General features: G+C 44.4%; 1 protein-coding gene across 2 annotated transcripts in view; it reads left to right on the top strand.

Moving 5' to 3' along the window:
- schip1 (schwannomin interacting protein 1) overlaps positions 1-25,147 on the top strand; it is a 240,629-nt gene that overhangs the window by 167,475 nt on the left and 48,007 nt on the right. For both annotated transcript variants that reach the window (XM_070883578.1, XM_070883579.1), the window contains exons 4-5: positions 7,162-7,279; positions 10,276-10,473. In XM_070883578.1, the coding sequence (XP_070739679.1) occupies positions 7,162-7,279; positions 10,276-10,473 (316 nt within the window). The remainder of the gene's footprint in view (positions 1-7,161; positions 7,280-10,275; positions 10,474-25,147) is intronic.

Here is a 25,147-nt window from a genome sequence, read left to right as displayed (position 1 = left end):
ATGTCAAATGTCTGTTAGGCATACAAACACCATGATTTCAAGTTGGATTCTAGAAATTTGCTTGGGTAATGACGATAAGGTTGCAAATCAACAGTAGAGATAATTGACACAATAATTTCATTTATAGCAAAAGTGTGCACTTATTCATCACTCCTTATTCTTGATATACCTCATATATAGCCAGGTTGGACATTTATGTCAGATTTTAGTAAAATTCAGACAGTTATTCTCTGTCTTCATTTTCTGTGTAATAACAATAATGAAAGCACATTGAGGAGTCAGGTTTCGGACCCCCGCTAGAACGGCGCACATCGGAGAGGCCCGCCTAATTTATAGAACAGAAATTGCGCAGAATACTTACCTCGCGATTCTCCGATAGCTGTAGGCCCATTTCCACCTCAGCGCTGCACAGCAGGAGCTGCTGGGGGCGGAGCTACAGCCCTGCGCCGAAAACAGTGCCGGCAGCTGCGCGCGTGCACAGTGGCTCCCGGCGTCCCGTCTCCAGGGCGACAACCCTATCCCAGGCCGAAGGGACGTCGCCCCTATCCCCGGCCAAGTGGCCTGCGCATCTTGTCTCGGTGGCAGGGCCCGCCTAGCCAGCCTTTCGCTGGGGGCGGGCCCCGCCCGAGGAGTCGGCGGCAGCAGCAGCCCGGCATCCCGGCATCGGCTGCTTGCGGGCCCCGCCCGAAGTCCTCGGCGGGGCCCGGCATCGTCGTCGTCTTCTCTCTCGTCCCCATCTTCTTTTCTTCCCCCCCCCATCTCTTTCTCCCCCCCATCTTCTCTTTCCCCCCCCATCTTCTCTCTCCCCCCATCTTCTCTTTCCCCCATCTTCTCTCTCCCCCCCCATCTTCTCTTTCCCCCCCCATCTTCTCTCTCCCCCCATCTTCTCTTTCCCCCATCTTCTCTCTCCCCCCCCATCTTCTCTTTCCCCCCCCATCTTCTCTCTCCCCCCATCTTCTCTCTCCCCCCATCTTCTCTCTCCCCCCATCTTCTCTTTCCCCCATCTTCTCTCTCTCCCCCCATCTTCTCTTTCCCCCATCTTCTCTCTCCCCCCCCATCTTCTCTTTCTCCCCCCATCTTCTCTTTCTCCCCCCATCTTCTCTTTCCCCCCCATCTTCTCTTCCCCCCCATCTTCTCTTTCCCCCCATCTTCTCTTTCCCCCCATCTTCTCTTTCCCCCCCATCTTCTCTTTTCCCCCCCATCTTCTCTTTCCCCCCATCTTCTCTTTCCCCCCATCTTCTTTCTCCCCCCCATCTTCTCTTTCCCCCCCCCATCTTCTCTTTCCCCCCCCCATCTTCTCTTTCCCCCCCCATCTTCTCTTTCCCCCCCCCATCTTCTCTTTCCCCCCCCCATCTTCTCTTTCCCCCCCCCATCTTCTCTTTCCCCCCCCCATCTTCTCTCTCCCCCCCATCTTCTCTCTCCCCCCCATCTTCTCTCCCCCCCCCCCATCTTCTCTCTTCCCCCCCATCTTCTCTCTCCCCCCCATCTTCTCTCTCCCCCCCATCTTCTCCTCTTCCCCCACCATCTTCTTCTCTTCCCCCACCATCTTCTTTTCTTCCCCCCCATCTTTTCTCTCTTCCCCCCCCCATCTTCTTCTCCCCTCCATCATCTTCTCTCCCCCCCCATCTTCTACTCTTCCCCCCCCCCCCCCATCTTCTACTCTCCCCCTCCCCCTTCTCCCCGGTGCTGCAGTAGGTGAGTAGAAACGTAATTTTTTTATTTATTGAATGATTTTTAATTTTTTTAATTTATTTGGTTTGATTTATTGGTTTACTTATTAATTTATTTATCATTTATTATTGATGATGGCTCTTTATTTGTAAAAGTAAAGTGTTTAATGTTTGTAAGCCCCCCATCTTTCGTTCCCTACGCCTGATTTCTAAGTGTAGGCAAGGTTTTTATGAGCGTACAAAAATCTACTCTTACTCCATTCTAAGTTAGTTTGGAGTTAGTTTTCGCTGCCTAAACTTGCAAAACAGGCGTAAGTGGCCGGACACGCCCCCTTTTGAAAAATAAATCTGTTCTAAAATGAAACTGTTCTAACTGACTCGAACTGGAGCAAACTAAAGGCTGAGAATTGCAATTTCTAGGATGCTCCATTCTGAACTAGTTGCTCCAAAAAAATAGGAGCAACTCAGGCTGAAACTTGACCCCTGAGTATTCAACATGGGATTAAAGCAGAAACTAAAACCATCACAATAAATCATGTGGCCTTTTCATAGTTCTAGTCAATCCTGTTTTGTTTTGTGACTGGAGAATGATGTTGTAAATTTTATGCGATCTACAATGAGCATGTCACTGCTCCTTTACAATAACAGTAGTGGACCATTAACGTGTTAGTAACTGTAGCAAAGAGCTATTTTGTGAGGGTAGAAACAATGACCAATATCGCCCATTTCTAACTTGGCAAATTATTATGGAAATAAAATATAATGAGTATTCTAGAACCCCTATTTTGATATGGATTTCATTTATTTAAAGTTCTGGAATTGTGGACTTAAACGAGGAGAAATTCAGGTTATTTGTGCTACTGACTCGCGCAGAATTCCATGATCGTTAGCGGCGGCGCTAACCGGTAGCGTCTCGCTCATACTGGTCACGGCCCGGGCCACGTCACCCCCAGAGCGGAACTGATTATCTGCTCACGTTTTCGCCACAGAGTGAAAATTTGGTAGTGCTGAGGCTACAGACCGCTCGCAGGGCAAAAATTAATGGAGGTGCGGCACAGACCCCGCTTCTGTGCCAGACTGCTGCCACGGCACCCCACTCCCCAGTGGTGTAGTAGTGGCCCCTTCTCCCCAATGCACAGTCCGAAGCGTGCCTTCCCCTTTAATGGCAGGGGAGGGCCCTGTGCTCCCGCCAGCGCTTCGCGTCTCTTGGCGTAGCACGGAAAGATTCCTGTGGTTGGCGCCCCAGTCCTGCATCAGAGAGGAAGTGGAGCACGAGAATTTGCGCTCCACTTCCTCTCGGGGATGGTCGGCCCAGTTTAGCTGCCAGGGCGGGCCTTCTGTGCCTGGTGCAGGAAGTTCCGCCTCGCAGTTGTTAATTTCGCCCCAAATTCTCAAAAGGTTATGGCTTCAAGCCCCACTGGAGACTTGAACACACAATCCCTGCTGACATGTCACTGGAGGCATCTTTGAAAGGATATGGTAAACCCAGACCCCATCTGCCTGCTCAGGTATACATTTCCTACATTACAACAGTCACTATTCAAAAAGTACTTCATTGCCTGTAAAGTGCTTTGGGACTTACGCTGGTCATGCAAGGCGCTATATAAATGCAAGTCTTTCTTGAGAAAATAAATCCCATATCGCTATTCGAAAAACTGTATGGAGTCACCTGGTGTGTGCTGGCCAACATTGATCCATCAACCAACCCAGCCAAAAACTGATTATCTGCTCCTTCATTCATTCATGGAACCTTGTGCACAAAACTGACTGCTGCATTAGCCTACATGGCAACCGTGACTGCACTTCAAAAGCCAACCATTGTTCGTGAAGTGCTTTAGGACATCCAAAGGAAATGATATATTTCTTTCATTATTTTTCTGTCTGTCTTCTTGCTTTCCCTCTTTCTTGCTTTTCTGCCCCGTAAGTCAGGCAATTTTACAGAGAAAATGAATTGAGCAATCTAGGGGACTTTTCACCTGCGGCACAAAATCGGCTGCATCATGAGCCTGCCTATGGGACATCGAGTCTGCTGTTCTTATCATGTCCACATTGCTCTCCGTGAGAATATTTCCTCCATCTGAACATTGAGCAAGGTGGTTTAAAAATTCAGAAATGAGAAATGTGCCACCAACTTGCCCACTTCCGGTTTTAACGGAGGCGGTTTGGGGTGCGGGCGACTAACCTGCTCTCCGGCGAAGGATCCCTAATTTAAATATTTTAATGAGACTATGTGGCCCAAATTTTAGCTGTGTTTTACATTTAACGCCTGCAAGCCATGTTTCCTCGGGCTCGGGAAACGCAGCAGCTGAAGGGAGGCAAGAAAGGCCGGATCCAACAGGCAAGTGCCTTTCCAGCACTGCTTGTGGGTCAGGAGGAGCAGGAGAGCTTCCTCCCTCCCCCCGCCAAGCAGCCTCTCGAGCCACCCCCTCCCTCATGATCTCTCAACGGCCCCCACCCTCGATAGGCCCTATGGTAAACACGTACTTCCGGGTTTCGCAGCCGCTACACCTCCCCCCCCACCCTCGCTCCCTCCCGATAACCATCGAGGCCAATAGCTCTCAGTGGGAGATTGTCAACTTGCTGCCTGGGCGTAAAAGTGACATTGCGGATTGGCCACCCTTTACAGCAATGGCCTGATTTTCATTTACTTTGAAATCATAATGGCCGGCGAATCTGCAATGCCTGTTTTACACTGTTGGACCTCTTGGAGAGTTACGATTTATCGGACTGACCTGTATAACTTTAACTGGCCATAGAGCAAAAGGCATTTTACGGTAAACAGGAAAACAGTGGGATGACCCAGCAAAGAAATAAGTGACTGGGATGACATCGACCATGAGTGATTAAAGTAAAACTTTAGATTAAAGTAAAACTTTAGTGGCTTATGTAATAAGGGATAAATTAACTATAGTATAGGAGGGATGTTTAGGAAGATAAGCTGTCAATAAAACTACTCCTCAGTGGATTCAAGAACAGATAGGTCAGTAAGTCTTGTTTGCAGGAAGTATCTTTGAATTAAACAACTAAGACTGATTCTGTAAATAGACTGTTTTCAAAAGATTCAAGAACAGATAAATCGAGGTCTTATCTGTGACATGTACCTTTGATGTAGGCAAACTAAGGTGTATAAAGGAGCATGGTTTTTGACAACTAGTTGGAGAGCTCGAAAAGCTCTCTCTTTATACAGTGTAGATTGATCACCTATGCTGTAGATAAATAAACTCTGTTCTGTATACTCCACCATCCAGTGTCTCATGCTCACTCGAAGTATGTTGTTCTGAAACAAAGAAAGAAAGGAGGTTGACGAACAGTTGATCCAACAAACACCTGCCCGGCAGGTTGAAAATCTACATCTCTGCCTCAGCTAATATGTGTGAAAGGAATTTTATATGTGGCAGAATGGTTAACAAAGCATTAAACAAAAAGAAAACAAAGTGGTTTGAAAAATTCCAATAAATTAGATACTGTCACTTATAAATTGGGCCAGATCATGGTGAGCCGCTGTGAGTATTTGATACATTCACAGTTTTAGTATGTAAGCAAATGAAAAATGGAAGGTACGGTTTAAGAATCCCAGTTGTGACACTCTTCTGATATCCATCAAATTTAATGGTGCACTTCACCATTGATTACTGCCTTAATGGAATATTGCCTGCAATAAAAAATATGCTCTAGACAACAGTAATTGCCACCATTTGCATCCTTCTACTTAAGCTTCAGAAATGCCAATAATATAAACACTTTGAGATTGCATCTGCAGAGTGAGTTTTGCTGAGAGGACTGAGATTTTCTGATATAAATACCATATACTTCCTTCAAAACTTTCAATGGTGATTTTATTTTATACTAGTTAACCTCCTGTGTTGTTGTTGTTGTTGACAGGTAAAAGAGTTGTAATTGTCTCTGTGATTGTCTCCTGCTTTATGTTTTTATTTTTCACTTCGGGTGTGTGTCAATGTCATCTCACAGAAATAACAGCTCTGACTGCGAAACGTAACTAAAAAATAACATTTTTCACCTCAAAGCCTTAAAATAAATAGGAAATAACAATCAAACTCTTGCATCTTGACTTGGCTCCGAATGTATTCAATAAAACTGCCTCCCTTAAATGTTTAAAATAAGGCAGATGTTCATAAAATGGTACCTGGCAGAGGAAATGAAATTCAGACCTGAGTCACGAGGTGGATGGCAGCTCAGGTCTGAATTTCATCTGTTGGAAGTGTTTCAATAATATCTTTCTCTTTCAAAGATTTACATTTAAACAAAAAAAAAATAAAAACCCAACTCACATTGCCAAGGACATTTAAACAAGGAAGCTCTGCAAAAGAAAATATTAAATTGAAAGTGTCTAAATAAATAGCAAAAAATACTTTGTGATGTTTGTGATCGCAGGCCAAATAGTTTGTATGCCAGACACGAGACTCCCAAAGCAAGTACTCTACGGAGCTACTTCATGGCAAACAGGCCAAAGGTGGGCAGCGGAAACATTACAAGGCACCATCAAAGCCTCCCTGATAAAGCGCAACATCCCCACTGACACCTGGGAGTCCTTGGCCCAAGACCGCCCTAAGTGGAGGAAGTGCATCCAAGAGGGTGCTGAGCACCTCGAATCTCAATGCCGAGAGCATGCAGAAATCAAGCGCAGGCAGCGGAAAGAGTGTGCGGCAAACCAGTCCCACCCACCCCTTCCCTCAACGACTATTTGTCCCACCTGTGACTGAGTCTGTGGCTCTCGTATTGGACTGTTCAGCCACCACAGAACTCACTTCAGGAGTGGAAGCAAGTCTTCCTCGATTCCGAGGGACTGCCTATGATGATGAAAGGTAGTGGGAAGAGTGCTTCTAACTGCTATTGCTAATGGGATTGTAAATGGATTCTTTTGACACATTCATATTAGTTCAGTAGAAAAAACAAACATGGGAAATCTAGTGTCAGCTGTGGCTCAGTGGGTAGCAGCCTCACCTCTGACTCAGAGGATTGTTGGTTCAAGTCCCTCTCCAGAGACTTGAGCACAAAAATCTAGGCTGACACTCCAGTGCAGTACTGAGGGAGTGCTGTACTGCCATCATTCAGATGAGATGTTGTACCGAGGCCCTGTATGCCCTCTCCGGCAGATGTAAAAGTTCCTATGGCACGAATTCGAAGGAGAGCAGGGGAGTTATCCCCGGTGTCCTGGCCAATATTTATCCCTCAATCAACATCACAAAAACAGATTATCTGGTCATTATCACATTGCTCTTTGTGGGAGCTTGCTGTGTGCAAAATGGTTGCCACATTTTCTACATTACAACAGTCACTACATTTCAAAAAGTACTTCATTAGCTGTAAAGCGTTTTGGGATGTCCGATGGTCATGAAAGGCGCGCTATATAAATGCAAGTCTTTTTCTTTGCACTGTGGTGCTACTCACGTAGCAGTTAGAAGAATCTTGCCTCTTGGTTGTTGATTATTTATATTTATTTTCTAAAATGCACAACACTTTTGTGTTGCAGTCTTCAGAGTGGAATGAATCTGCAGATCTGTTTCGTTAATGACAGTGGAAGCGACAAGGACAGTGATGCAGATGATAGCAAGACTGAAACTAGCCTGGACACTCCTTTGTCTCCAATGGTAAGTGTAATCAGATACTGTATTAACCCATTCTGCTGGAATCCAGTATTGCTGCTTCAGTTTTCATAATTATGTAAATAGATCTGTTGTTTCCTGACCCTCATGCTTACTGGCCATGTTAATAGCTCCATTGGTTCAGGTACTACCCCTTTCCTTTTCAAAACTAGCTCTTCCTCAAAAAGCCTTACCTTGACTCTCCAACTACTGCTCCATCCCTAACCTCTCATTCCTTTGTAAGATCCTTGAATGTGTCATCATTTCCCAGTTCTGTGAATACCTCTCCCACAACTCCTTGCTTAAGTCCCTTTAGTCTGCCTTCTGCCTTTCACACTGTTCTGAGCCTGCCCTTTTCAAAATCACTAAAGATGTCCAGTGAGACAGAGGACTACATGATCCCCTCTTGTCCTCCTCTACCTCACCATTGTGATCACAACATTTGATCTCTCCATCCTTCTGTATTGCCTTTCCTTTGTGGTCCAGCTCCACAGGTTGGCTTCTATATGTATGCTGATATCACACAACTCTTTCTCTCCACAACTTCCCTCTATTCCATGACTGTCTCCATGCTGTCTGATTTTCCAACAATTGAACATTGGGAATGCTTAAGTCATTGTTTTTGGCTGCGCTCTGAAACTTTGCTCTCTAGCCGCTGTCGCCGAACCGCCCACCCACCCACCACTCCCACATGCCCACCCGCCTCCCTGTTCAGGCTCAACCAGGTTGTGTGCAACCTTGACACTCTGTTTGTTTGATCCAGAATTAAGCTTTAAACTTCATATCCTAGTAATTACCCAAAACCTCATACTTGTACCCCTCAGCATTATGTCTCTCTACTGCTACCTCAGCCCCCGTTGCTGGCAAAACCCTTTTGTCACCTGTTCTGCTCGACAATGGAGAAATGAACAATGCCCAATTGCTCTTCTCAATGACGTTCCACCCTCCACTCTCACAAACACCAACTCATCAAAAACTATACTGGCCGCTTCCTGACCTGCTCGGCCATCAAACCATCTTTGCTGACTTATACTGGTTCCCTGTACCCCAACACATTGAATTTAAAATCTTTATCCTCATGTTCAAATTCATCCACATCTTCACCCTACCCTACATTTGCAATCTCCTCCAAACTTATGTTTCCTCCAATCCTCTGACTCTCTGGCTTTCGATGCACCACCCCTCCCTCTGCTCCACCAGCCGTGAAAGAGCCTTTCGTAGTCTCTAGAAGTCCTTCTCTAAACTTCTCCACCTTATTATCTCTCTGACTGCCTTTTAAGGCCTTCTTATTCCCACCTTTTTTAATCATGCTTTCAGTTAGCTCCGAGGTATTCCTCATCTGTGAAACACCTTGGAATGTTTTCTATATTAAAGGTTTTATAGAAATGTGAACTATTAAATATGAGACTAGTTCATTGTAATTTTCGTGGATTGTCTGTCTGATTTTTCTTTGTCCATATTTTGAAGCCATAACAAATGTTGTAAAACCTGAATTCATGTAGACATCATTTGCTTGTAAAGGTCAAGAGCAGATTACCCATTGGGTGTTATTAATTGACCCAGTGCTTGTGTAATTGCATCAAATTGTGGCTTGATTAGTGTTGATGAAGTTCAAATAATAATTTGTATCAAAAACAGCAGAAACTACAAAAGCTGAAGAGTGTAATTGGTGTGAAACATTAGACCGGCTCATTGTAAGGTAATTTCAAGCAAAATTGGATTTAGTTTGTGCAGATGAAAAGCATAATGGATGATGACCATTATTCATTTACTATTCTTAACAAAAAATGTTTTTGAATGATTAACGGAACCCATATTTTATGATACTTATGGCAGATTATGTTTGATTGGATAGAGGATTGGCTAACTAATAGAAAAGAGAGTCGGGATAACTGGATCATTTTCAGGTTGGCAAACTGTAACCAGTGGGGTGCCACAGGGATCAGTGCTGGGGCCTCAACTATTCACAATTTATATTAATGACTTGGATGAAGGGACCGAGTGTAATGTAGCCAAATTTGCTGATGATACAAAGATAGGTGGGAAAGCAAGTTGTGAGGAGGACGCAAAGAATCTACGAAGGGATATAGATAGGCTCAATGAGTGGGCAAAAATTTGGCAGATGGAGTATAATGTGGGAAAATGTGAGGTTATCCACTTTGATAGGAAAAATAAAAAAGCAAATTATTATTTAAATGGGGAGCAGTTACAAAATGCTGTAGCACAAAGGGGTCTGGGAATTCTTGTACATGAAACGCAAAAAGTTAACGTAGGTACAACAAGTAATCAGGAAGGCAAATGGAATGTTGGCCTTTCTTGCAAGGGGGCTGGAGTATAAAAGTAGGAAGGTCCTGCTCCAACTGTACAGGGCATTAGGACCACACCTGGAGTCTTATTTAAGGAAGGATATTCTTGCATTGGAGGCAGTTCAGAGAAGGTTCACGAGGTTGATTCCTGAGATGGAGGGGTTGTCATATGAAGAAAGGTTGAGCAGGTTGGGCCTATACTCATTGGAGTTTAGAAGATTGAGAGGTGATTGTATTGAAACATGTAAGATTCTGAGGGGGCTTGACAGGGTAAATGCAGAGAGGATGGTTCCTCTCATGGGGGAGTGTAGAACTAGGGGGCATAGTTTCAGAATAAGGGGTCGCCCATTTAAAACAGAAATGAGGAGGAATTTCTTCTCTGAGGGTCGTGAATCTTAGGAATTCTCTACCCAAGAGAGCTCTGGAGGCTGGGTCTTTGAATATATTTAAGGTGGAGACAGACAGATTTTTGAATGATAAGAGAGTCAAGCATTATGGTGAGTAGGCGGGGAAGTGGAGTTGAGGCCAGGATCAGATCAGCCGTGATCTTATTGAATAGCGGAGCAGGCTCAAGGGGCCAAATGGCCTACTCCTGCTCCTATTTCTTGTGTTCTTATGTTCAATGCGATACCTTTGATTGCTGCAGCTGCTCTCCATTTTAGAAATGCATTACAATAGGTGATCTCTTTTCCCCAGAGCAAGCAGAGCTCGTCATACTCTGACAGAGACACAACCGAGGAAGAATCCGAGTCACTGGATGATATGGATTTCCTTACAAGGCAGAAGAAATTGCAAGCTGAAGCTAAGATGGCTCTTGCTATGGCAAAGCCAATGGCTAAAATGCAAGTTGAAGTAGAAAAACAGAACAGAAAGAAATCTCCAGTGGCTGATCTGGTATGTAATCTTCTATGTACAATAAAATGCGAAAATCTAGAAAACTTTTTTATTTTAACAGTAACTGACCTTGATTTTATGTACAGATGAAAGTTATCTGCAATACAGAGAACATTTTCCACTCCAGTATCTTACTGCAGCATTATCAATTAGTCTAACTTTATGACTAGTTTAAAGCTGTTATGTCTCTATCAACCAGTTTTAAATACAGTTATGTTGCTTATGTGTTTGAAATAAATAACTGAATTGTTGTTTTCTCTCTGCTATCTCAATGTATTTGTGTAATATACAAGTTTGCTAGCAGTGCACCTCCTGTTAATCACAGTAATATATTTTGACATAAATCAGGTGCACAATGATGCAGGAAAGTTGTAGAAATTAGATCACGTCTGGTATTGTGAACAATGTTTTTAATTTGCATATTTTAGAGATTTTCATTTGTATTAAAATTTCTTTCAGTTGTTTCTAAGATTGTCCTCAAATGTATATATTCAAAGTCAAAGGGAGAAGACAAACTGAATTTGATACTGATATGTGTGGGGATCTAATCGGCTTTTGTTTTTTTTATTTGCCAGAGAATCTTCCCTGGTGTTGCGCTTGATAACTCAGATGAAACACTGCTTTATGAGGACAGGAGTGTTATACCAAGTGTTTGGTTATTTGATTCTTGCTCTATATTTTATGGCTCCTAGATCTTAGATCATTCTCGTAGTTGAGCCTCAGCTCCCTAACTTCAAGCGTTTCATTTAGGTAAGCTTTCAGTAACATGCCTAGGACGACTTACAGAAAAGGTTTCTAATAATTATTCTTTGCCCTCCCCCCCCCCGCCCCACTTTAATAAACAGTTGTCCTGGCCAATATTTATCCCTCTATCAATATAGCAATAACAGATTATCTGGTCATTATCACACTGCTGTTAGTGGGAGTTGCTGTGTGCAAATTGGCTGCCGCGTTTCCCACATTACAACAGTGACTATACTCCAAAAGTACTTAATTGGCTGTAAAGTATTTTGAGACGTCCGGTGGTTGTGAAAGGTGCTATATAAATCCAAGTCTTTCTTTTTTAAAGCTTCACAATATTTGAACTCCATTTTACATGTAAACTAGTAAGCAAATGGTATGAATTGAAAGGAAAACAATAAAATGCCACAATCTAAATAGTATGCTTTTCTTTTGTGTATTGCCTTCTACATGCAGTATTACTTTCCATGTATTTCTTACAACTGACAGAGCTGTGTTAGTCTGAACTATATACCTTTGGAGTTCCAAACTGACTTTAATTCAAGCAGCTACAGCTCCTTAAATATTCCCCAAAATAGTTACTAGGACTTGGATTTGAATAATACTTCATCACAATAAATAATAACTAGACATTGAAGAATGAATTGAACAATTCTGATGGATTATGTTTGTTTGAAATTAGCTTGACTCCTTCTTCAAGCATTACGGACATGCAACAAACCTTGATTTATATAACAAAAAATGAATAAGCAAATTAATCAAGTTCAGGGGAAATTCTGGCAGTAGCTAGTTTTTTTACATTATTTTGAGTTGCGACTGAAACAAATAAATCTCTACAATGCTAAAGCAAGGCTTTTTGTCAGAGCACCTAGTGCAGTATTTTGTAGGTAAAGTAGCACTATTTCCCTTTAGGACCATGAACCCCAATTGACTTCAATGGAAAGGAAATTTGCGCAATGTCTATAATGGGTAGCGGATCCCCTACCGCCCGCAGTGAAAGTTAAAATCTATCATTTATATTGAACAACAGCTTATTGTCTCCAAAACTTATAAAGAGGGCTCTTTCATCAAATTCTTGATACTAGGTAAACTTGAAAACTGCTTCATGAGTTCCCATTTATATTTACTTAACTTGATAAGTGAATCTTAAATTTAATTTTAGTCAAAATCATAAGTCACTTTTTCTCATCGGGTACTGGATTTGTTCAAACAATTTGCACAAGGGAAAATTAAAACTTGAAATGTATGCATGAGTGAGTAATATCTTAATTCTGTGAAAAGTTGCACTCAAAACACACAGCAATTTGCACAAAGCTAAAATTTGAAAAGTATGTTTACAATGACCTCTGCAGTTGTGTGCACAGTTTCTTATACCATTCAACTGACTGCAGAATGATCTTATCAATCAACACTTTTCAAGGGATCATTTTTGTGACTATTACTGAAGCTTTGGCGATTATGCCTAACTGATATTTTTTAAAGGATGAGTTACAGAATGTTTTCATGTTTTCAATGGTTGCATACTAGGCACTTCAGTATTAGATATATATATTCAGCCTCACAGAATACAAGATGCTGTTTAAACAACAATCTAACTGTATATTATTATATGGGACTGTCACAAGGCCAGCAATTCCCATGTCATACCAGTGGATGAGCTGAATGGCCATTTAAAATTACAGGAGCGTTTTTCCGTTTTTCTAGAAGTGAACTAAGCTGCTGCTATAGGAAACTGAATATATTTTTGCTAAATTAACGATGATGGCAAAATGCTCATGCTGACCTTTCAGCTACGGTGTCACTGGAGCAGACAGACATGATACTTTATTAAATCGGCTTATTCAGATTGTTGAACCTCAGAGAAACTTGTAAAGCCTGAAAAATTTGGCATGAAGGTAGTGCAGAGATCCCAGGCGGTCATTCCCCTCCAAAACAGATACACCACTTTGGGTATTGTTGGGGGGGATTGCTGATCAGGGGAGGGCAGCAGCAGCCAAGTCCATGGCACTGTGGGTGGCTCTGCTGCACAGGAGGGCAGGAAAAAGAGTGGGAGAGCTATAGTGGTAGAGGATTCTATTGTAAGGGGAATAGATAGACGTTTCTGCGGCCGCAATCGAGACTCCAAGATGGTATGTTGCCTCCCTGGTGCAAGGGTCAAGGATGTCTTGGAACGGTTGCAGGATATTTTGAAGGGGGAGGGTGAACAGCCAGTTGTCGTGGTGCATTTAGGTACCAAAGATATAGGTAAAAAAGGGATGAGGTCCTACAAGCTGAATTTAGGGAAATAGGAGTTAAATTAAAAAGTAAGACCTCAAAGGTAGTAATCTCAGGATTGCTACCAGTGCCACGTGCTAGTCAGAGTAGGAATCGCAGGGTAGCTCAGATAAATGCGTGGCTTGAGTGGTGCAGAAGGGAGGGATTCAAATTCCTGGGACATTGGAACCGGTTCTGGGGGAGGTGGGACCAGTACAAACCGGACAGTCTGCACCTGGGCAGGACCGGAACCAATGTCCTAGGGGGAGTGTTTGCTAGTGCTGTTGGGGAGGGGTTAAACTAATATGGCAGGGGGATGGGAACCTATGCAGGGAGACAGAGGGAAGTAGAATGGGGGCAGAAGCAAAAGATAGAAAGAAGAAAAGTAAAAGTGGACGGCAGAGAAACCCAAGGCAAAAATCAAAAAGGACCACATTGCAGCAAAATTCTAAAAGGGTAAAGTGTGTTTAAAAAGCCAAGCCTGAAGGCTCTGTGCCTCAATGCGAGGAGTATTCGTAATAAGGCGGACGAATTTACTGCACAGGCAGCAATTAATGAATATGATATAATTGGCATCACGGAGACATGGCTCCAGAGTGACCAAATCTGGGAACTCAACATCCAGGGATATTCAACATTCAGGAAGGATAGACAGAAAGGAAAAGGAGGTGGGGTAGCGTGGCTGGTTAAAGAGGAAATTAATGCAATAGTAAGGAAGGACATTAGCTTGGATGATGTGGAATCTGTATGGGTGGAGCTGCGGAATACCAAAGTGCAGAAATCGCTAGTGGGAGTTGTGTACAGACCACCAAACAGTAGTAGAGAGGTTGGGGACAGCATCAAACAAATTAGGGATACATGCAATAAAGGTACAGCAGTCAGCATGGGTGACTTTAATCTACATATAGATTGGGCTAACCAAACTGGTAGCAATACAGTGGAGGAGGATTTCCTGGAGTGTATTAGGGATGGTTTTCTGCACCAATATGTCGAGGAACCAACTCGAGGGCTGTCCATCCTAGACTGGGTGATGTGTAATGAGAAAGGACTAATTAACAATCTTGTTCTGCAAGGCCCATTTGGGGAAGAGTGACCATAATATGGTAGAATTCTTTATTAAGATGGAGAGTGACACAGCTAATTCAGAGACTAGGGTCCTGAACTTAAGGAAAGGTAACTTCGATGGTATGAGACGTGAATTAGCTACAATAGACTGGCAAATGATACTTAAAGGTTGGGCGGTGGACAGGCAATGGCAAACATTTAAAGATCACATGGATGAACTTCAACAATTGTACATCCCGGTCTGGAGCAAAAATAAAACGGGGAAGGTTGCTCAACCGTGGCTAACAAGGGAAATTAAGGATAGTGCTAAATCCAAGGAAGAGGCATATAAATTAGCCAAAAAAAGCAGCAAACCTGAGGACTGGGAGAAATTTAGAATTCAACAGAGGAGGACAAAGGGTTTAATTAGGAGGGAGACAATAGAGTATGAGAGGAAGTTTGCCGGAACATAAAAACTGACTGCAAAAGCTTCTATAGATATGTGAAGAGAAAAAGATTAGTGAAGACAAACATAGGTTCCTTGCAGTCAGATTCAGGTGAATTTATAATGGGGAACAAAGAAATAGCAGACCGGTTGTTCTGTCTCCACGAAGGAAGACTCAAATAACCTTCCGGAAGTACGAGGGGACCGAGAGTATCGTGAGAAGGAGGAACTGAAGGATATTCTTAGGCGGGAAATTGTGTCAGGGAAATTGATGGGCTTGAAGGCCGATAAATCCCCGGGGCCTGATAGTCTGCATCCCAGAATACTTAAGGAAGTGGCCCCAGAAATAGTGGATGCATTGGTCATTTTCCAACATTTTATCGACTCTGGATCAGCTCCTATGGTCTGGAGGTTAGCTAATGTAACACCACTTTTTGAAAAAGGAGGGAGAGAGAGAAAACGGGGAATTACAGACCGGTTAGCCTGACATCAGTAGTGGGAAAAATGTTGGAATCAATTATTGAAGATGAAATAACAGCGCATTTGGAAAGCAATGACAGGATCGGTCCAAGTCAACTTGGATTTATGAATGGGAAATCATCCTTGACAAATCTTCTGTAATTTTTTGAGGATGTAACTAGTAGAGTGGACAAGGGAGAACCAGTGGATGTGGTGTATTTGGACTTTCAAAAGGCTTTTGACAAGGTCCCACACAAGAGATTGGTGTGCAAAATTAAAGCACGTGATATTGGGGGTAATGTACTGACGTTGATAGAGAACTGGTTACAGATAAGAAGCAGAGAGTCAGGATTAATGGGTCCTTTTCAGAATGGCAGGCAGTGACTAATGGGGTGCCGCAGAGCTCAGTGCTGGGACCCCAGCTATTTACAATATACATTAATAATTTGGATGAAGGAAGTGAGTAATATCTCCAAGTTTGCAGATGACATTAAACTGGTTGGCGGTGTGAGCTGTGAGGACGCTAAGAGGCTGCAGAGTGACTTGGACAGGTTAGGTGAGTGGGCAAGTGCATGGCAGATGCAGTATAATGTGGATAAATGTGAGGTTATCCACTTTAGGGTCAAAAACACGAAGGCAGAATATTAACTGAAAGGCTGCAGATTAAGAAAAGGGGAAGTGCAACAAGACCTGGGTGTCATGGTACATCAGTCATTGAAAGTTGGCATGCAGGTACAGCAGGCGGTGAAGAAGGCAAATGGTATGTTGGCTTTCATAGCTAGGGGTTTTGAGTATAGGAGCAGGGAGGTCTTACTGCAGTTGTACAGGGCCTTGGTGAGGCCTCACCTGGAATATTGTGTTCAGTTTTGGTCTCCTAATCTGAGGAAGGACATTCTTGCTGTTGAGGGAATGCAGTGAAGGTTCACCAGACTGATTCCCGAGATGGCTGGACTGACATATGAGGAGAGACTGGATCGACTGAGTCTTTATTCACTGGAGTTTAGAAGGATGAGAGGGGATCTCATAGAAACATATAAAATTCTGACGGGACTGGACAGGTTAGATGCAGGAAGAATGTTTCCGATGTTGGTGAAGTCCAGAACCAGGGGACACAGTCTAAGGATAAGGGGTAAGCCATTTAGGACTGAGATGAGGAGAAACTTCTTCACTCAGAGCGTTGTTAACCTGTGGAATTCCCTGCCGCAGAGAGTTGTTGATGCCAGTTCATTGGATATATTCAAGAAGGAGTTAGATATGGCCCTTACAACTAAAGGGATCAAGGGGTATGGAGAGAAAGCAGGAAAGAGTTACGAGGTGAATGATCAGGCATGATCATATTGAATGGTGGTGCAGGCTCGAAGGGCCGAATGGCCTACTCCTGCACCTATTTTCTATGTTTCTATGACTTCCAAAAAAAAAGATCCTGCTTCAAGTATTCAATACATCAATCAGCAGTCTGACTACTTTATACCTCACTGTATGGGTACAAATGTCCATTAATATTTATTTTTTATGAGACACAAACCTGATAATTTGGGAGGCTTGCAATCTAGTTGCAATAGCCAAATAGTGCTCAATGATAATGTTTTGTGCAGATCGGATTCCGAATTGGTTTAGCTGAGGCAGCACAATACAACAGGATGGCATGTAAGAAACATTCAGCTTTTCGAGATGGTGTCCTGGATTTTCCACTAGATATGTGCCAGTTCCTGGTGTAACCTAGGTAGGCAGGGGAAGGAAATGCAATGGGAGCCAATCCTCTTGCAGTGATGGGAGGAGTATAATATGTTTGCCCAAATATGGGCAGGTGTATAGTAATAATATGCAAATAATAGAAATACATCAATATATTTTCCGTCATTTGTTCAAGAGTTGTGTGGAGCACAAGGGATGACTGTTTGTCCCTGATGCCCAGCATTGCTCTGGATTAAAATTAAACGCCTCGAAAGCCTTTGGCATCAATTAGGATTTTGGCGCAGGTGCCAAATATAGGGAAAAATATTACACCTGCAATAGTGAGTCTATCAGAAATGCTGCACTGAGTCCATCAGCCATGCTGTACTGCAACACTAATGAACGCCTCATGACTCTTCGAATCACCCTGTCCCGGAACCAGTGCGCCACAGTCATCAGTGCGTACGCCTCGACACTCGATGCAACTGATGAGGCCAAAGAGGGTTTTTACCCCAACCTCAAAATCCCTGTCCTGAGTCCCCGCGGGCAACAAACTGATCCTGCTCGGTAACTTCAACGCCAGGGTTGGCAGGGACACAGATCTCTGGGGGGGCGTGATTGGCAGAGAGGGGGTAGTGAAAGCCAACTCCAGTGGTACCCTATTCCTGACAAAATGTCTAGAGCATGAACTTGCCATCACCAACACCTTGTTCTGCCAGAGGGACAAATACAAGGCATCGTGGCAACACCCTCGCTCCAAGCACTGGCACCTGCTCAATTATTTCATTGTCCGAGCCAGGGATCGCAAAGATGTGCGCCATGACAGGAGCCGACGACTGCTGGACGGACCACCGCCTAATCTGATCCATCATCGACATCAACATAGCCCCAAAGCGGAGGGGCAGCTGAAGCAGTGCCGCAATAAAGTCAATGCCGGAGCACTTAAGGACCCAGCTAAGAGAGCCCTATTCAGCCAGTGCCTCACAGCTAACCTGGCGTGCCTTGACAATCCCAAGACACAGAATGCCCACAGTGCTTGGTCTGCCCTCCAGACCTGCATAACCAGTGCCTGCAAAGAGACACTCGGTTACTCAACCAGGAAACACCAGGACTGGTTTGATGAGGATGATCAGTAGATCCAAAAGCTAATAGATCGCAAGCGCAGGGCATTTCTGAGCCTTAAACAACAACCAACTGCAGGAGCAGCAAAACAGCATTACAGATGGCTCAAGGCTGAGGTCCAACAAAAAACCCAGGACCTAAAGAACAGTTAGTGGATGAAGAAAGCACAGGAGATACAGCAGCTGGCCAACAACCATGATGTGCAAGGATTCTTCATCGCAGTCAAGGCCGCTTACGGGCCAAACACCCAAGGCCCCACCCCACTGCTGGCCAAGAACGGGTAAACACTCATCAAGGACACCGAGGCAGTCAGGGCCCGCTGGAAGGAGCACTTCAAAGATCTCCTCAGTCGAGACTTTGCCTTTGACTCGAGTGTTCTCGACTCCATCCCGCAGCATGCTTTCCGCCATCACCTCAGTGAGACCCCAACACTGCATGAGGCAGAAAAATCCATAAGAGAACTTAAAAACAACAAGGCTACGGGTGCAGACGGAATCCCTGCTGAGGCATTGAAGTATGGCGGAGAGGCACTGCTGGCGCAAATATATGACCTCATCTCTCATCTGGAGGGAAGAGAGCATGCCGGGGGATCTCAGAGATGCAGTAATCATGACCATCTTTAAAAAAGGGGACAAGTCTGACTGCGGCAACTACAGAGAAATCTCCCTGCTATCAGCCACTGGGAAAGTCGTCAACCGTCTTCTTCCCGTGGCCGAGGAGCTCCTCCCGGAGTCACAGTGCAGATTTAGTTGGGGCACAACAGACATGATTTTTGCAGCGAAACAGCTGCAAGAAAAATGCAGGGAACAGCGCCAGCCCTTATACATGGCCTTCTTCGACCTTACAAAGGCCTTTGACACTGTCAACCGCGAAGGTCTATGGAGTGTCCTCCCCCGTTTCGGATGCCCCTAAAAGTTCGTCACCATCCTCCGCCTGCTCCACAGCGACATGCAGGCCATGATCCTTACCAACGGATTCATCACAGACCCAATCCACGTCCGGACCATGGTCAAACAGGGCTGCGTCATCGCCCCAACCCTCTTCTCAATCTTTCTCGCCGCCATGCTCCACCTCACAGACAACAAGCTCCCCGCTGGAGTGGAACTAAACTACAGAACCAGTGGGAACCTGTTCAACCTGCGCCGTCTTCAGGCCCGATCCAAGACAACTCCAACCTCTGTCGTCGAGCTACAGGACGCGGACAACCCCTGCGTCTGCGCACATACAGAGGCTGCACTCCAGGACATAGTCAATGTATTTACTGAGGCGTACAAAAGCATGGGCCTTACGCTAAACATCCATAAGACAAAGGTCCTCCACCAGCCTGTCCTCAGCGCACAGCACTGCCCCCCAGTCATCAAGATCCACAGCGTGGCCCTGGACACCGTGGACCACTTCCCATATCTCTGGAGCCTCCTATCAACAAGAGCAGGCATCGACGACGAGATCCAACACCGCTTCCAGTGCGCCACTGCAGCCTTCGGTCGCCTGAGGAAAAGAGTGTTTGAAGACCAGGCCCTCTAAACTGTCACCAAGCTCATGGTCTACATGGCTGTAGTAAAACCTGCCCCCCTGTATGGCTCAGAGACATGGACCATGTACAGTAGACACCTCAAGTTGCTGGAGAAATATCACCAACGATGTCTCCGCAAGATTCTACAAATCCCCTGGGAGGACAGGTGCACCAACATCAGTGGCCTCATTCAGGCTAACATCCCCAGCATTGAAGCACTGACCACACTCGATCAGCTCCGCTGGGCAGGCCACTAGTCTGCATGCCAGACACGAGACTCCCAAAGCAAGTGCTCTACTCAGAGCTCCTTCATAGCACACGAGTCAAAGGTGGGCAGCGGAAATGCCACAGGGACACCCTCAAAGCCTCCCTGATAAAGTGCAACATCCCCACTGACACCTGGAAGTCCCTGGCCCAAGACCGCCCTAAGTGGAGGAAGTGCATCTGCGCGGGCTCTGAGCACCTCGCGTCTCAACGCTGAGAACATGCAGAAATCAAGCGCAGGCAGCGGAAAGAGCGAGCGGCAAACCAGTCCCACCCACCCCTTCCCTCAACGACTATCTGTCCCACCTGTGACAGAGTCTGTGGCTCTCGTATTGGACTGTTCAGCAACCAAAGAACTCACTTCAGGAGTGGAAGCAAGTCTTCCTCGATTCCGAGGGACTGCCAATGATGATGACTGCAGCACTGAGTCCATCAGCAATGCTGTACTGCAGCACTGAGGAGATCAGCAATGCTATACTGTAACAGGTCTCCAAGGCCTACCACGGCTAATCCAGGTTTATTGCTTGGCGGAAACCGGAGAGCCCACCTACAGTATGTAAGTGACATTGGCATTGGCTAGGTGTACATTTTTGTAGCAGGCAGAAGTTGCAACACACCAAAGATGTGGAAAATTGGCATATACATACATATGAGTGAGTTGGACTGTACATTTGTTAACTTGTGGCATGTTTGTATTATTATGGGCAAGAACTGAATAAGCTTTTGGCCTATTATACTGCAGGGTTAAGATTTGCATCTATTACTCATAGGCCCATTCTAATAGCCATTTTACCTTCAGGGAAATAAAACAATTCTCCTGCCATCAACACCACTGCCAATCTTCGTAGAACAGATGGCAATACAGACCCAGATTCTGTGGGTCTTTGCAATCTGCCATCAGGTGAATTGCCTCCCCTTCTGGCCCACTAAACATACCGGGCCTCTTCAATACATCATTGTGCTTGCATTAAAATGCAAACTATCATAATGACGCAAACTGACTGATGCACTGAATCAGCGCAGCATTAATTTACAGGTCTGCTGCAATCAGTTTTAATTCACTGGAGCAGTTCAGAGAACATTGATTTATATTGTTTGTGTTGTGATTTGATGTTATTCAGGTATTTGAGATTGATTCATGCCTACAAAAGAGTGAAGCTAAATAACATATAAATATAGGAGAGCAACCTACAGAGGGCATTTTTGAATTGTTTTCCTAGACCCAATAAGACAAAGGAGTTCTGATGAAGGGTAATCGACCTGAAACGTTAACTGTCTCTCCTTCCACAGATGCTGCCTGACCTGCTGAGATTTCCAGCATTTTCTGTTTTTAAGACAAAAGAGTTACAAGTTTCCTGTGTAACTTGGTTCCATTCACTGTATACTAATTACAGATATTTTTCTTTATACATGCCAACCTAGAAAACTTGTAAAAGCCAACAGCTTTAAAACAAAAACTGACCCAGAAATGGTGACAACTGAAAAACATCCGAATGACTCAAACCAAAATGCCCCAAATAAAGGCCTATAATCAAGGTCACTGCTTTAAGATGATTGCCTCAGTTAAATTGTTTTGAAGATTATAACGAGGGAAGAGAATTGGATTGCCAGAGAGGTTCAGGGAAAGAATTTCATATTTGCTCAATTTTTTTAAATTGTAAAACGTCATATAAGCTATCAAATGTTTGTTGTGAATTCAAACTGATTTGCTGATATCCTGAGTAATGTATCAGAAATTGTTTACATTCAACATATGTGATGTTGGAATTTTAGATGACCAGCTGCAAAAGAACCATTTAATTCTCATAAACATAGGCCTAATCGAAGGCAGATGAGAAAGACTGGCAGAAGTTATGCACAGAGAATCCAGTGAAGGCATCAAAGAGAGTGGTGGATAGTATGAAAAAATGGTGAAGGTTTCAGCAAGAGTTCTTACACAAGCAGATTGGTTTGGCTCTGTTGGTAACAAAATTGTGAGGGGTTGAGACAGAGTAGACAGAGAGAAACTGTTCCCATTGGCGGAAGGGTCGAGAACCAGAGGACACATATTTAAGGTGATTGGCAGAAGAACCAAAAGCGACATGAGGTAAATCTTTTTTATGCAGCGAGTGATTAGGATCTGGAATGCACTGCCTGAAAGGGTGCTGGAGGCAGATTCAATGGTGGCTTTCAAAAGGGAATTGGATAAATACCTGAAGGAAAAAAAAATACAGGCCTACAGGGAAAGGGCGGGGGAGTGGGCCTAACTGACGTGCTCTCGCAGAGAGCCGGCACGGACTCAACGGGCCGAATGGCCTCCTTCTGTGCTATAACCATTCTCAGATTATATAACACTCTCGTCTTAGTGAGAAGGTGGTGGGTTGGAGTCCTGTATCAAGATGGTGTTCGTAATCGAGGGTGACACACTGAGTACGCGGTATTGTCGGAAGTACAATCCTTCGGATGAGATGTTAAACTGAGGTCCTGTGGTTCAGGTGGATGTTTAAATTCAAAGAAGAAAAGTGAGTTCTCCTGGGTCTTGGCCGAGATTCTTCCCTGAACCAACACCACCACATAATATCGAATTAGTTATTCATTTTTGCGGCATGTTGATGGCGCAAGATCTCTCATGTTTGCCGACTTAACAGTCAATGCAGTTAGGGAATTACAGAAAATGCTGGAAATACTCAGCAGATCAAGCAGCATCTGTGGAGAGAGAGATACAGTGTTACCGTTTCCAGTTGATGACCTTTCATCCGCCGTATCCGCAGTATTTTTCTTTTCTACTTGTGTAATTAATTATGTGAAGCACATTCTGAGCTGTTTCAACATAAGGCGCTACTTAAATTCAAGTCTTTTATTCATTATTATCTATAATAATAATAGTCAGTTTCGTCTGTCCTGGGGCAGGGGTGGGGCCGGAGGCTGGGAGCACGTGGTCTGGACTGAGTGACAATTGCACCGACCAATGGGTGATCAGGACCCGCCCGGCCATGCAACCAATCAGGGCGGGGAGCGATGGAGGTGGCAGTGGATGCGGCGGGGCCAATGGACACATGCATGAGGGTGGGGGTGGGGGGGGCGAGATAGAAAGGGAAGGAGAGGGGGCAAGGAGAGAGAGGGAGGGCTGAGAGGGGGTGGGAGGGAGGGTTGAAGGGAGGGGGAGGGAGCGTGAGAGAGAGAGACAGAGGGTGGGAGGGAGAAAGAGAGAGGACATCAGCATTGATTCTATAGACGAAGAAGATGATGGTCTAAACAAGTATTGTTACAATAAAGATACTAATTTGACCGCAAATGTTTTGCGGGTCTCTGCTAGTACAGAAATAATTGCATTTGACCAGTATTTTCCTAATGATTCATTTAGTTGCAAAACAAATAATCCTGATCACATCATAAGTGGGTGTGACAAAGTTAAAGGATGCACATCCTGTAGCATTACAGCTACCCAGATAAAGAATGCACATCTGTTGGAAAGAAATAAACACTTGCAGGGGGGACAATTTTGGCCCAATGTATTTACAGCGCACAAACAGGCAATTCACTCCAACTGGTCTATGCTCCACATCAGCCTCTCCACCCTTCTTCATCAAAGCCCATTAATATATCTTTCAATTCCTTTCTCCTTCATGTCATCATCATCATCATAGGCAGTCTCTCGGGGTCGAGGATGATTTGTTTCCACACTAAAAATGAGTACTGATTGATGAACTGTCTGTGCGTAAACTCTTTTAACGTGGGGTGGCCCTTGTGCACCAGCCACCACACAGACTTGTCTGGTTTCCCCATGAATGTGTCTATCTTAATCGCCTCAACCACTCCTTGTGGTAGTGAATTGCACATTCTAACCACGCTGGGTAAAGAAGTTTCTCCTGAATTCCTTACTGGGTTTATGAGTGACTATCTTATATTTATGGCCCCTAAACTGGTGATGTAGGAGTCTCATATTGGGGTTGAAACACATTTTGGATCAGAGTAGATGAAGCTTTACTTCAGATTTATTTATCATCTTCCTATTGCTATGATTTTCCTTTCTTCAACTTTTTTTAAACAAAAAAACAAATCTGTGCGAGAGCTATTCTTTAGGAATGATTTTAACACTTGGCATGAAGCCAATGGGAATGGGAAACAATCCCACATGGGAGCCTTTGTCGAAGGCCCAGCCTATTTTAAGTACCTGTGCCTCATTTGAATGCTTCTGGTCAGCTGCTCTCCCATTTCAGGTGGAAAGCAGTAAATCCAGGAGAGAGGGGTGCTGTGAGGGTCTCACGACTGGGGGGCAATCTGGGGCAGCAGAGGCAGAATTCTTGCTCCTCTTCTTAGAATCATAGAAATTTACAGCACGGAAGGAGGCCATTTCGGCCCACCATGTTCGCGCCGGCCGACAAAGAGCTAATCAGCCTAATCCTACTTTCCAGCTCTTGGTCCATAGCCTTGTAGGTTATGGCACTTCAAGTGCACATCCAAGTACTTTTTAAATCTGCCTCTACCACCCTTTCAGACAGTGAATTCCAGACCTCAACCACATTCTGAGTGAAAACATCTCCTCAAAACCACACTGTGGGTGAAAATATCTCCCCTCAAATCCCCTCTAAGCCTCCTACCAATTACTTTAAATCTATGCCCCCTGGTTGTTGACCCTTCTGCTAAGGGAAATAAGACCTTCCTATCCACTCTATCTAGGCCCCTCATAATTTTATACACCTCAATTCGGTCTCCTCCAAGCCTCCTCTGTTCCAAAGAACACAAGCCCAGCCTATCCAATCTTTCCTCATAGCTAAAATTCTCCAGTCCAGGCAACTTCCTTGTAAATCTCCTCTGTACCCTCTCACGTGCAATCACATCTTTCCTGTAATGTGGTGACCAGAACTGCATGCAGTACTCTACCTGTAGCCTAATTAGTGTTTTATACAGTTCAAGCATAACCTCCCTGCTCTTGTATTCTATGCCTTGGCTAATAAAGGCAAGTATTCCGTATGCCTTCTTAACCACCTTATCTACCTGGCCTGCTACCTCCAGGAATCTGTGGACATGCACTCCAAGGTCCCTTTGTTCCTCTGCATGTGTCCTACCATTTAATGTGTATTCCCTTGCCTTGTTAGCCCTCCCCAAATGCATTACCTCACATTTCTCCAGATTGAATTCCATTTGCCACTGTTCTGGCCACCTGACCAGTTCATTGA

The sequence above is a fragment of the Pristiophorus japonicus genome, chromosome 6 (assembly GCF_044704955.1).
Source record: "Pristiophorus japonicus isolate sPriJap1 chromosome 6, sPriJap1.hap1, whole genome shotgun sequence".
Classification (NCBI taxonomy): Eukaryota; Metazoa; Chordata; class Chondrichthyes; family Pristiophoridae; genus Pristiophorus; species Pristiophorus japonicus.
The sequence above is the reverse complement of the archived record's forward strand: the minus strand, read 5'-3'. Positions and strand labels throughout refer to the sequence as shown.